Source organism: Cryptotermes secundus, unplaced genomic scaffold (genome assembly GCF_002891405.2).
Source record: "Cryptotermes secundus unplaced genomic scaffold, Csec_1.0 scaffold218, whole genome shotgun sequence".
Taxonomy (NCBI): domain Eukaryota; kingdom Metazoa; phylum Arthropoda; class Insecta; order Blattodea; family Kalotermitidae; genus Cryptotermes; species Cryptotermes secundus.
Genome location: NW_019733320.1, coordinates 152155 through 166416, shown reverse-complemented (window position 1 = coordinate 166416; position 14262 = coordinate 152155). Strand labels below are relative to the sequence as shown.

Below are 14262 nucleotides of genomic sequence, written 5' to 3'. Positions count from 1 at the left end.
TTTTCAGGGAAGGTTTGTCATACTGCCTTGACAACATTCAGTCAGTGAATCCATACCAGAAAGTGGAAGTGCTCCTATCACAAGCCAAGATTACATCGTGGGCAGTAGCATCGTTACGTGAGCATGTCCTAATGGCCGAGCAGCCGAGGAAGACTCTTAAGCTGAAAGGCAAAGGCTCATTGAACCAAGGAACTTACAGTTGGCTGAGGAAGCTCCCCTGGGCAAGGTGAGTGGAACAGTTGAGGAGTCTCCAGTGAGGGGGGGGAAGAGGAAAAGGTCTTCTTGACATCCTGTAAATCCAACGATGTCTGAATTATGGGATAGGAATTATTTGTTATCCTTTGCATTGCTGAATGCTTGTGTAGAGCTGCTCACAAGAAATTCTTCCTCAGGTGGTACCCAAGATAATGGAGATCAGAATTAGAATTTGCAGTATATAGAAAACCTACACAAAGAGATATCATAATATTGAACGACTCCTGCCACCCATATGAACATAAAATATCAAGTACTAATTACCTAATGAACAGAGTGAACACGTACCCAGTAACAAAAGAAGCAAATATATGGAACTAAATATTTATACAAGACACATCATATAACAGTGAATATGATAAAAACTTAAGCACAAAACATCTGAATCAGTGCAAACACAACAAAAACACAGATCAACAACACCAGAAAACTAAATGGGCTATTTTCACATATAGTGGAAAAGAAACAAAGAATTACAAAATTCTTTAAAGAAACACAAATAAAATAGCATTTTGAGGAAGAAACACAATACAAAACGTGGTTAAACCCCACCCACAAATAGATGCAGAACCACTAAAAGCTATCCCTGTAACAGGCCATGGAGGGCCATAAGGTTCTGAGATGTTGAGGGTCCTACATTATCTAGACAGTCGGCTCACAGATGGCGATAAGGTTGTCAGCCTTACGCGCTGGCCGCCCTTTACCCCCCAGGAAGATTCCTGGTACTCATTTCTGTTAGAGGCTGAGTCGACCCCAGGGCCATAGTGCGGCTGAAAGGATTAGGTCAGTTGAGAAATCTACCTCATCAGGACTCAAACCTGCGACCTTCTAGCTTGTAACATAGTGCCTCAACCAACTATGCTACCACATGCCCCTAAAAGAACCTGTACCATAATGAAAATGTAATTCTTTGATTGGTATGCACATTTATGTCAACTCAGTACACTACGAGCATTAAATGATTTTTATAAACTTAATGATTTTTAAATGATATAATTTTTTTACAGTAATTTTTATTTTGCAAGTCAGTATTCTGAAATGGCAGAGTTGGTGTGTGTGTGTGTGTGTTGAAAAACGTTTTGGAGCCTTAATGCAAAGTTATATTGAAAGCATGGTCAGTGAAATGAGTAATGTTGTGTAGAGACAGTTTCTTTTGGAAATTGTTTTGGAACTTGATCTACTGTAAACTAATCATATACTTCTTGCATTGCAGATTTCTGTTAACAATCCTGGGAATGCTAACAGGGAACCATCATGGCAACGAAGTCAGCTTGATTGTAAATTCTGGTGTTCTGGCCCTAATACAATCTTTACTGAGGCAAATGGGTAAATGTTTGCAGTTATAGATTTATTTATTTCTTCTTTTATGAGATATAAAATTCTTTCTATGAATGTAGATGTTTCTAGACTGAGTGAGACTGTAAGAAATGCCATAGATGACTCACATTTGAAAATAATAGCAGTTGATTATTGTGGATTTGAGTACTGAGAGATAATTTGATATGTCATATATGATCACTTTGTAGTTAGTCTCCAAAAGAGGTTTTGAGAGACTGATTGGAGGTAGTGTTAATAGCTGAGGTTTGAGATTTTTGTGGGAGTGAAATTATTAATTATGGCCTTCTGGTTTGAAGTGGCATGTTCATCAGAAATATTACTAACCGCCTACAGAAGTACACAGTATCATAACCCTGAAGAATGGACGAAGACTATATAGGAGGATGATGTTAATATGGATATTAGCAATAAAATTAGTGAAGATGTGAATTATATAGAACTGGCAGTGGGTGAGGTATAATGATACACTTTAGCATTAGCAACACTGATTTGTATTGCTTGATGTTGAGTTAAATAACTGAATTTATTTGAGGTCACTGAAGGCTTTTGTTCTGATTTCCAGAGCTCATTCACAGCTGTTCAGATTTACTTTGATGTACATTGCAAGGTTTCCTATCTGAAGTGCTAAAATAATGATTTCTGAATATTATGTAGGTTATCAGTGGAGTGACCATAAATGACAGGTTGTCAAGACATCAGTTAATGACTAGAAAATTCTCCCTGAGGTAGAGTGACCATGCAAAACAACCTCACTGCACAAGGACTAAAACCACAGTAATGTACAGATCTTATGAGCAACCTGTAGATTTTGACAAGAAACCATGATCGAAATACAACTGAAAGTCTCCCCTATAATATGAGGGTTGTACTGAAAGTCATGAGCAACAATTTTTTGTAAAGTAACATGCCTTATTATTGACAAACCAAATACACCACCTCAATCTACAGACCTTTCTTTATTTTTCCACATAATCGCCACTTCTTTGTACACATTTCTCCCAGTGTTCTGGGAGTTTGAAACTTCCCCTTCTGTAAAATTCCGTTCCAGCCATTCGAAGACACTGACACACTGCTTTGTGAATTACCTCCCTTGTCTCAAAACGTTGTCCACGCAGCTGATCCTTCACAAATCTGAAAAGATGGTAGTCGGAGGGTGCCAGATCAGGGCTATAGGAGGTGTGTGGAAGAACTTCCCACCCCATCTTTGCAATTGCATCCAGTGTGGTTTTCATCAATAACCGCGGGACCCAACGAGCACAAACGTTCCTCTAGCCCAAGCTATCAATCATCTCCTATATTCACTGTGCCCTATTCCAAGTTTTTGGGTTATTGTGTCCACAGTCACATGCCTGTCATCTTGAATGATCTCATCCACTCTTTCCTTGTTGCATTCAGTTGAGGCTGTTAGAGGACGACCGCTCCGAGGCTCATCTTCGATGCTGGTGTTCTCATCTTTAACATGTTTCACCCACCTTCGAACAATGCTCACATCCATGCACACACTTCCATAAGCATGCTGAAGTCTCTGGTGAATTTGTGCATGGATCTCCAGAAATGCTGAGATCAAGCCCCAGCAAAATGCCTTTCACATTAACAGGCAGTACACCAGTGTCTTCAGCTAAATGAAAGCTGTTTAGGTCACAGTGCAGGGATTTACAGTGTTTGACTGAATATATGCTACACTTCTTTTCCCAAAGTTGATGCCTTGAAAATCAGAATGGAGCATATAAGCGATTCTTAAAATAAAGAAAATCCCGTTGTAGACTCTGGATCTGGTACAGGTACATAGTTCATTGTGACCAAGAGGTAACTTTATCACCTTTTGTAGAGTCATTTCATCTTTCAGAATATGACACTTTTGGTGCAAATTGAGCTGGAATTATGTTGTGTTTTTAGGTGATGAGGACAGGTGAATGTTTACCACATTTTGATATAACTGGAAAATTTGTGAAGTGATATGCTATGGAACAAGGGTAGTCAGAAGTTGGACTGTGAATATTTCATCTCATCATGTGTTTCATATATTGCATGGCAGGACCAGAATTCTCATCATGCCTGGAGGATAAAAACAAGGAAGTATTTGCAATATATGAAGACACTCTTCATAAGAATTCCCCTCCAGCTGCCATACTCACCGGCCCAGAGCTTGCAAGTATGATGAAAATAGGAACGCGTGTTGTAAGGGGAGTGGACTGGAAGTGGGGGGATCAGGTCAGTGCCCTTATTTTATTTTTTGTTGAAGACAGATTGACAGGAAGTAGTACCTAACCCATAACAGCCAAGAACTGCTGTATTACAGAGGTACATATAAGAGGAAGGATTAAAAAGTTCCCAGAATTTACTATGGTTCCTGTTAAAATGGGGGGATAGAAGTAGATTCTGAAGGGTTCTGATAATGATGTATAGCACTCAGAATAATTGGGTTTATGGACTTTGTCTATCCTCTGTTATTCTAAAAAAGAACTATTGAACTCAGTGTTATGGAAACTGGATCTCTTTACATCCTCAGAGGGAGAGGGAGACACCTAGGTAGTTCCCTAGTACTTTAGAATACTGCATGATGGACAAAGCCCAAAAACTCAGTAAATCTGAGGGGAATTAGTGTTTGCAGAATGGACTGTGTGCTATCTGTGGATCAAGTTGCAACACCCTGAGGCATGTGCTACGGTTGGCTGTGGAATGGATATATGTTGCCAACACTTGTTGGAATGTCACAGTTTGAGCAGCAAGTGAATGTCAAGTGTATTTTCAAGCTACAGAAATGAGCTGCAGTGCAGTTTATGGAGATAAAACTCTTAAAGAGTCTGGTGACTGGGTTACCTTTCTTACATATGCCTTTTATTAAGAATTGTGCCTAAATTCCAGGAAGTTTTTGATCCTTCCATGTACATGGTACAGCTTGACAAGTGTTCAGTTCTATTGGTGCTACTACAATTACTTTTAAATTAGAATGTGGCTGCCATGTAATATGAGGAGATTTAAAATTCCCTCTTCATGGAGAATAAATTGTTACCCCTGGATTCAGAACTGTCCAGTAGCCCTCCAGTTCCAGCACTGTGTGGTTACTAGAGTTAGTGCTTTGACTAAGCACTGTATGTTCTCTGGTTATTCCTCTACACTTTGGTCTTTAAATCATTCAGGTATGTGGATTAGCTTGTTTTTTTTGGGGGGGGGGGAAGTTGGTTGTCTTCTATAGTGTCTGGGTGCTATAGTCAGATTGGCAGCCAACAGCCAGTTCTCAAAGAAATAAAAATCATATTTACAAGGTGTACTTAGTAGTTCAATTATTGATTAATTTCTTTAACAAAAATAATACCTTTGCTGTGTTTTGTGATAGCATTTTCCAGACTTTCTGTGCCTTCATCTCATTTATAACAATTTTAGATTTATAAGATTGTAAAAATGATGCAGGAGTGTTCATATAATGTCCCAGAAAGGGAAAAGGGTCTTCCATTTACATTTATATGACTGTCAAATAGCAAGTAATTTATGTAAAATCTTTAAAGCAGTTGCCATTGTGACCTAAGTACTTGATACATTTAGACTGAGCAAATTGGCTCAAACAGCAGCGCATCTGACTTCTATTCAGAAGGTGCCTGGTTCAGTTCTAGTCAGTCAGTCATTGTGACTGACGTTTCTCATGGTTTAGCTCACCCTGTCTACTGAAATGTTAGGATTGTACCTTAAATTAGGCAATGACCAATTCCTTCCATGTCTTTCCAATTCATTATTCAGTTTCATCTAATAATTTGATATAAATTCATAAACCATTTTAAAGCCATGCTGAGAATCCATTATGTTACCTCAGCTTTCTGGTCATTAGCACCCAAGATGAACTTTCATGTGATATTTCTGTATCATCATGATGACCATATCATTGAGGATAACAACATGCCCTATGAGTGCTGCCACCCAAGAGACTGATTCTGCGCCTTTTCTTAGGTTGGTAGTGGCTAGAAAGGTGAACACAGGCTGTATCTAGAGGCACTCAACAGACAGCATTGTATCAGATACATGGAGTGTGTGTTTCTCGTACAGGATGGACCATTGCCTGGGGAGGGGAGAGTCATAGGAGACTTAGGAGAGGACGGCTGGATTCGCGTCCAGTGGGATAATGGCTCCACCAATTCATACCGCATGGGTAAAGAGGATAAATATGACTTGAAATTAGCAGACCCTCCAACACCTGCAGAGATGGACACGGAATCTGACACAAATGATGAAGCTACAAAAGCACGTAAGTTATGCATATCAGCCTGCTGAAGTGAAATAAACATTTGCCTTGCAAATTCTGTTCATGTACTCCATCCACCATAGGAACGAGGGCATGTCTTCATCAGTTAGTGACATGGACCATTACTTAGGTTCTGTTTTCAACATACTTCTGATGTTCAAATGCTGTTTAGCAATTCAAACACTGCCTACACAAAAGTATGATGTACCATGTTTGTTGAGTAGATGAGATATGTTGTATATAGAAGAGAACTGTGGGGTGTGCTTAGCATGAATGAATATTTTTCGAAGTAGGAGACTGGTACCAGGTGTTTAGATTATGGTACTGTGTGTGATGTTATGTTGTCTTGTAGACACATCCAAAAACATGTAATCTTAATAAAATGGAACTTTGATATTGTGTGTTCTTTTGTTTGGCATCAGCCATATCCCCCTGAGAATAAAGATGAATTTTAACCATTTTATATTTACTCAAACTTTTGTATTTACTGATTTACACTACATTTTTCTAGTCCTGACAATGAAAATTTGCCTTATATTATGTTTACAGCCTTCAGTTTTGGAAAATTCAAAAAACTTGGAGACCATTCTGCTGATATTCAGGGTTTGTCATAGTGAAATGGGCATATCTTTGCATATGAACATTTTTCAACCTCATGTGAGAGAGCTGTGCAGGCTGGGAGCTCAAAGAAAAAAAGAAACAAATGATGTAGTTTGTCAGATTAGATAAATAACACAGCATGTAGTTTAATGTTGTTATGTTCAAACATGTACGAAGGGGGACCCAAAAATAACCGGAACCGACCTGTTGCGCGTGTATGCTTTGTAGTTACAAGTTGTGCTGCTAGGTGGTGTTAGCTGGGGGTCTCCCGCGACTGTTAGTGAGCTGGCGTCAGTCTGAGTTAAGTGGTTTGTCTGTGGTGCTCTGTTGTGTGCGTTCCTGTTTCAACCCTTTGGCGATTAGTGAGATGGCCGACCAGAAGGAACAAAGAGTGTGCGTGAAATTTTGCTTTCTGTTAGGGAAAACTGCAGCCGAGACTGTTGGGATGCTTCGGCAAGCCTTTAATGATGATGCTTTGGGGAAATCACAGGTCTACGAGTGGTTTTCCCGTTTCAAATCTGGCAACATGTCAACAGAAGACATGCCACGCCCCGGGCGTCCTTCGACAGGAAGAAATGACGAAAACATTGCCAAAATCAAACGTGCAATTGATGAAGATCGTCGAAAGACCATTGACCAACTTTCTGAGGAAACGAACATCTCATGGAGCATGGTCCAGCGAATTTTAACCGAAGGTTTGCACATGAGACGGGTGTCTGCAAAATTTGTTCCTCGCTTGCTCGGAGATGACCAAAGAGAAAACCGCGTGAATGTTTGCTGCGACTTGAAGAGTGAAGTGCAGAACGATCCAGAATTTCTTAAAAGAATTGTGACTGGCGATGAGTCTTGGTGCTACAGGTACGATCCAGAATCAAAGCAATCATCAAGCCAGTGGAAAACTCCAACTTCACCACGACCGAAGAAAGCGCGTCAAGTGCGATCCAATGTGAAAACAATGTTGATTTGTTTTTTTGATGTGAATGGCATTGTCCACAAAGAGTTCGTTCCGCCAGGACAAACAGTGAACCAACATTTTTACCTGGATGTGTTACGAAGATTACGAGAGAGTGTGCGACGAAAACGGTCCGAAATGTGGAGAAATGGGAACTGGTTGCTTCACCACGACAATGCTCCAGCCCACACCGCTTTGACGGTCCGACAGTTTTTGACAAACAACAACATGGTGATTGTGCCTCATCCACCTTACTCACCCGACCTGGCTCCGTCGGACTTTTTTTTTTTCCACGGATGAAGAGAAGTCTGAAAGGAAAGCGATTCCGTGATGTTGATGAAGTCAAAGAAAACACGCTAAAGGCTTTGAACAGTATCCAGCCTCAAGAATTCCAGCACTGTTTTGAGCAGTGGCAAAAGCATTGGGACAAGTGCATTAATGCACATGGACAATACTTTGAAGGGGACTAATTTACAGTTCAATAAAAATGAAAAAATAAAAAATAACAAAAATAAATTCCGGTTATTTTTGGGTCCCCCCTCGTATATTTTAGAAAGGCTTGCTGAAGTTATGGTATAAAGAAATCCAAATTTTCCTTGATGATTCATCATTCTCATTTCCTCCATTTTACACTTTCCTTGATGTTATATTTATTTTAGGTTGTCCCTTCAGCAGTGTAAAATCAAATTTTCAGTGCATTCACCACTGTGAAAACCTCAAATCTAAGTAGATATCAGTTTATACTATTAACATTTTCAAGAATTGTGCTGTAAGTTCCATGCCTCTTGCCTTTAGACAGTCAGAATCATAGAACTGACATTTCATTATTATTGCTGTGTTTCATAACAGCCGAGAAACTCACCTGTAAAGATTCACATCCTACAAAACTTCTGAAGCAGGCCTCATTAACTCTCCTCAGAACAATTTCAATTTGCTGTGGAATTAGTGCAGATCATGTTCAGCCATCATCAACAAAAATATTATGTTCACTACTGAGGGATATAATCCAGGTAAGCAAATGTTATCTGCATTCAGAATTTAATGATCAATAAAAGTTCCATCCAGGTTTAAGCATTTGCTAGTTTTATGAGTATTCACCGTCTACTCTCGGTATACAAGCAAAACTTATTGTTACTGTATTATCCTTGTTGAGTTCCATTTTGAGCAGAAGGCTGAAGTATGGAACCTTTGAGACCGTCAGAGGAATGGCGCCATGATCAGAGAACTACTGACTGTAAGAATAATGGAATTTAAAGACAATATGGAACTGGAAAGAACATATTGACAGGATAAGCACTCCTCTACTAGCTTCCATCTCTTAATGCAACATGAACTTTTATTTTAAATTGTCATTACAATCACATTTAAATTTCCTAAAATGTTATCAAAATCACATTTTGTTTTACTGTTGAAACATTTTTGGGCCCTATAAGGCCATTCTCAGGCAAGTGTTAATCAATTGAAACCACTGCACTGCATCAGCTTGTATGTCAATATTGTCGCGTATCGGGCTTATATCGCGACAAATAAATTCTCGATGTATTCGATGCAGCGAGTTTTATTTCACATTCGCTCATACAATCACCCAATATTACAATCTGACGATTACTGCTATCTGCAGTATCACAAATATTACACTCCAAATGCCAGAATACAACTGACTGGCTGACTCTACGTCTCGACTCGGCGATACCCACGGTATAACTGTTGCCGTACAACTCTGAACTGTGAATAGCCCTCGCTGCGCCTCATGTAGCCTCGATCGGACAATACGGGAAAACGGCCACGTAATAGGCACTCTTGTTGCCTGGCGCTGTGTTGCTATGTAACGCTAGCGGAGGTAACCGCTGTTACTATCGTAACGTCGCCGCTGTTGACTCGTGTTGCCTAGCGACCGCGATATCCCTCGGTGACGTCACATCGGAGGGGTGTGGTGGGGCGGGAACTCGCCTATTATCGTAAGAACGCGAGCGTTACGTTACCGCCACGTACCGCTGGGGAGGTAGGGGTGATCCATGGCTCAACACGTCACAATATATTGCGTGCTACTACTGCACATTGTCATCATTTGAGAATGAATGCCCGCATTTCACTCACACTACTTTCATATTACGGCATCTATGCCCTTTTCCCTTTGTGTGTAGCTCTCCCTAGTCTGAATGTGAACCAAAGTACAGATAGGTTTGGGAAGACTTCCACAACAATAGAAGGATTCTGAAGAGATTTATCTTCTGGAATAAAATTCTGTGTAATCCATTGAAAATCAACTGAGTAGATTCTGCTACCTACTACACACTGGTTTCTTGCTTCGCTTACTTTTTGACCCGGAAGATGGAGGCTACATTTTCCTCCAAAATATTAATCGGCTCTCAAGAAACTGCACAGTTTTATATCCTGGAAGATAGAACTGTTCATGATCATTGCTGTGAGAACCTCAAATCCTACACAATAGAAGGATTCTGTTTTTTAATATCTGTAACATGCTGGAAAGGGTGAGGTGATTTGAATGGAAACAGAGTAAAGACTGTATAAAATATACTTGCAGTGTCTTAATGACATTTTGTGATACTTAATAACATTTTAAAATATTAAAGTTACACTTTTAGTGAAAAATATATTTAGGTGTCTTATATTTAAAAATCATTGTTCCATTATTGATGGTATAATATGATGATAATAAGAAGAGTAAAGACTGGATTATGTGGTGGGGTAAGCTGGAAGATGCTGGCATGAAATGGGTATCTTACATGGGAGTAAAAGAGTGGAGTAATGCTCAAGATGGAAGGCTGTATATATTTAAGGGTGGAACTGATAATGTACTCAAGAAAAGGGACATTGTACTGGAACTGTAGAGTTTGGAGTTATGAAGGTTAAGTAACTTTCTTATGGTAGGACCCAGAAATTCAAACCACGGTACGTAAGCCGTTATACATGATCATGAACCAGTCCCATCAAGTTTATGCCATCACAACCTCTTTCATTAAGATCTAGAGTGATATTGTCCTTCCATCTCTACTTATATCTTTCAAGAGGCTGCTTTCCATACCAGAATTTTGTGTGCATTTATTTCTGCATTTAAGTTACATGTTCACTCTGTCTTAACCTCTTTGACCTCAATATGCTAGCAATCATAGGTGAGATATTCTTATCACTAAGCTCTCATTAAGGGTATTTGAATGAGTTTTAAGTAATTATTTCCAGATTTCTGAAATATTATTAAAGGGAATGCAGATTTAGGACCTGGAGGCCACAGAGCATACCATTGATGCAAGGAAAGGTAACGTAATATTTCTGTATGTGCAGACAGCAAACAAAGTGTCGGACTGTCCTTCACAGACGCAGCTGTTGGCTCTGAATCACCATGTAGAGTGGGCCACTCTTGGTTTCACAAGAGCCATTGCAGCTTCCACTGCAATGTGTCGGGCCCTCAGTACCCCAGCATGGGTGCATCTACTGCTTTCCATGGTTGGGGGCCAAGATAACAGCATTGTCATCACATTGCCAAAACAGGTATGTTGTTTACATGGCCCTTTGAAGCCTGAATTTCATCTAAATAGTCTTTAAAGAATGAGTTGCTGCTGTACAGAACACTCAACTGCATCCCCATTTACAGTGACAGAGCAGTTAATGTGCTCTTGAGGGGAAAAAATTGCTGCTAGAATTTTACCAGCATTTCAGAGGAATATGTTTCCTCTGTCTTCAGGGTCAGAAAGTGAGCCAGGCAAGTAGCAAACAACAGTTTTCTGGTTGCTGTTGCTTATAACTTCTGCTGAAGCTCAGGGCTTTGCATCCCTGAAGATAGTAGTAGTCTTACAAATTACAGGTTTATTATGACAATGCTTCATATTAGATTCTTTTTTCTGCAGTAGTGAAAGTAAAATTACAGTAATTCACAAAACATTTTCTTATATAAGATCTTAGTTCAGTAAATTGTATTAGAGTCCTCCTTGTTGCTTTAGTATGGTAACTAACATTTCTTCTTGCCATGTTCCAGATACTATCACTACGCTTGTTGAAAGCAGTGCTTCCAGCATGGGACATTAACCCCACTGAGAGGTTGTCTCTTTTAGAGAAGTTGTTCCATCTTTTGGGTTATACTGCTCTCCTCTGCCCAGCTGACCCTCCTCCTCAGCCAGCAGGTACCATCTGCTCTGTCTGATTTAACTGAACATAAGGCAAGGTAAAGGTAAAGGTGTCTGTGTGCTTGATTAAGCATCACACCATGAGGATATATGGGGGAGTGAAGGTATAGATCCACACATTCTTAACTCCAGCATTGGATGGAGGTGCCTTGGCTGCCCTGAGGAAAGAGCCTCTGATACCCATTGGATATGAGGCTGGGTGGGCCCTGGAACTGGTCTGGGTCCCCTAGAGCAGTGTTTCTCAACCACTGGGCCATGGCCCAGTACCAGGCCCTGACATCAATTATATTGGGCCCTAGTCTTATAGAAAAAAGAATTTACCAGGCTGCAGTCTGACAAAGATTGAGAACCACTGCTCTAGAAGGAAGAAGAATCCTGTGCCTCAGCCAGGACTGAATGCCAGTTCCTCACTTATCCAGTCCATAGTCTATCACTATACTGACTGAGCTATTCCAGCTTTCAATGTAATGCACTCTAAATTTTATACTATGGGATTTTTTCGTGTCCCATAAATTGCTGAATCTCTCTTGTGAAAGAATGAGACACTCCTTGCAGTAAGTTAAGCCTGCAGAGGTTTGAATTACTAACAGAATTGACAAACCCCCAGCCTAATCACATTACCCAGATTACAGATGATGAAAATGTTCTTTCTTGTTCCCTACCTGTTTCTGGTGCCTTCTTGGAAAGTTGACATTCTTTCATTGAAATTTCTTAAGATATTTTCCTTCATTTTTAATTGTGTGACAGTTTGGTCTTTAAATACTCTTTATGGTTCCCATAAAAACTACATAGGTTGAGATCAGGAGAGCATGCAGACCACAAACCTTTACTAATAATTCTGCTAAAAAGCACTTCCCACAAAGTGTCCTTGCCGTATGAACGTTGGTGGAATCTTACTGGAAGATTGTGCACTGAGGCAAGAGAAAGAGTTAACTTTTCTCATCTCAGAATCCTAGTAATCAGAAGTGTGGGACATAAAATTAATTAATTTAATTATTTATTGTCTTATTGTTTATTTGATGACACTGTCAGTAGCTCAGATTATGTAGTCCCAAGTGATAGGATGATTAGCAAGTACTGAATTGGTAAAGATGCAGAAAGAAGTGGTTGTGGCCTAATCGGAGATACAATCTCAACGTATGCCTTGAAGGACTGAGGAAAACCATGAAGTACCTCAGTCAGGACAGTCAATGTTCAATTCAATTTTAATTTATTCTGTTGATCCATACAGGTACAACCATTGGATACAGATAAGTCAAAAATACAAGACAGTGTAATATTAATAAATTATAATAAATAAATAAATAAGACTTGCAATCATTAAAAGATTTTGTCAAAAAATAAAAATAATAATAAAACACTGTAAATACTGATACAATGATGTTGCTGTTACCATCAGAAATATATTTAGTTTTATGCATAAAAAATTCATAGAACAGAACACTGTAAATACTGACACAATGATGTTACTATTACAATCAGAAATACTTATGTAGTTTCATGCATAACAGATTCACCCACAGTATAAAAAGAATGCTCATGCAAATACTTTTTAATGCTTTTTTTAAAAAAAGCATTAAAAACTGAACACCTCTCAAGTACAAGTCAGAGGCATTATGAGAGCTAACTTGCTCCGTAAGAAAATTGATTAAATAATCAGATACAATATCTGCTCTGTCTATTTTGGAGACTAATTACATGGTTAATTATTTTTTTTCTGTTCTTTCCAGCATTTGGCCGATGCTTGAAGTCTGGTGCAGTTCGAGTATGTTTGACAGCTTCACACTCTAGCACTGTTGCAGAGGAATGCATTGCCTTGCTTCGGTCGCTGCACGGTTTGCCAGGCTGGAACCAGGCCCTCAACCATATTCTGGCAAACAAATTAGCTGTTGCAGGGGACTTGCTTACAGAAGGTCCATTTTTTCGTATTCATCAGGTGAGACATTGAACGAACCAAAAGTTTGTGATATGCTGTGCAGAAACTTGAAGCAGACTGCTTTCACCGGTTCTCACAGTCTCTTCGCTTGCAGAGTTCTTATATTTTTCCTTCTACCCTGAAGATGGAGGCGATACGTTGCTCCAAAACGTTGGTTAACACCACATATACACGGTGCCAAATCCAAGAGGACTGCTTTCTTCATAGTCACCACCATGAAAGCCTAAAATCTTACATTGAAAATGGAACATTGCATCAAGGTGGTACCTGCTCTTATGTGAGGTCCACAATTTTACTTACTCTCAGGCATAAGCATAGCTGCAACAGATGTGGGGACAGAAATTGTTAAAACAAAGGGGTGGAAACATACCTTATTAAATACATTGCAAATTTCATGAATGATGAATTCGTGAATGTGGATAATGTCATCATCATCAGTAATCTGTCAAGACGACAGGTCCACAGTCTCTTCCAAAACAATCCCTCCATTTAATGCAATCTAGAGCTTTCTCCTTCAAATGACAGTATCCTCTTCTGTCCCCAAGGTCATCCAGCATCTTCTTACGTCTTCTTCCTCGTCTTCTTGTCACTTCTATCCGCCCATCTATCTTTCCTTCGATAGCTTCTTTTAGAAGGCAGTTTCTGCGTAAAACATGACCAATCCAATTAGCCTTCCGTTTTCTTATTTCGTGTAGGATATTCCTCTGCTCACTGACTCTAATTAACACTTCTTCATTTCTCACATAATCGGTCCAGATGTTTCTGATCTACTGTCTCCAACACCACATTTCGAAACTTTCCAGAT

At 39.6% G+C, this 14262-nt stretch overlaps 1 protein-coding gene across 1 annotated transcript in view; it reads left to right on the top strand.

Annotated features, from left to right (window-relative positions):
* The window catches only part of LOC111867911 (E3 ubiquitin-protein ligase HERC2), a 126577-nt gene that overhangs the window by 46903 nt on the left and 65412 nt on the right, over positions 1-14262 (top strand). The window contains exons 32-39 of the mRNA XM_023858132.2: positions 8-226; positions 1469-1581; positions 3629-3804; positions 5632-5830; positions 8229-8389; positions 10683-10889; positions 11374-11518; positions 13252-13457. Coding sequence (XP_023713900.1) covers positions 8-226; positions 1469-1581; positions 3629-3804; positions 5632-5830; positions 8229-8389; positions 10683-10889; positions 11374-11518; positions 13252-13457 — 1426 coding nt within the window. The remainder of the gene's footprint in view (positions 1-7; positions 227-1468; positions 1582-3628; positions 3805-5631; positions 5831-8228; positions 8390-10682; positions 10890-11373; positions 11519-13251; positions 13458-14262) is intronic.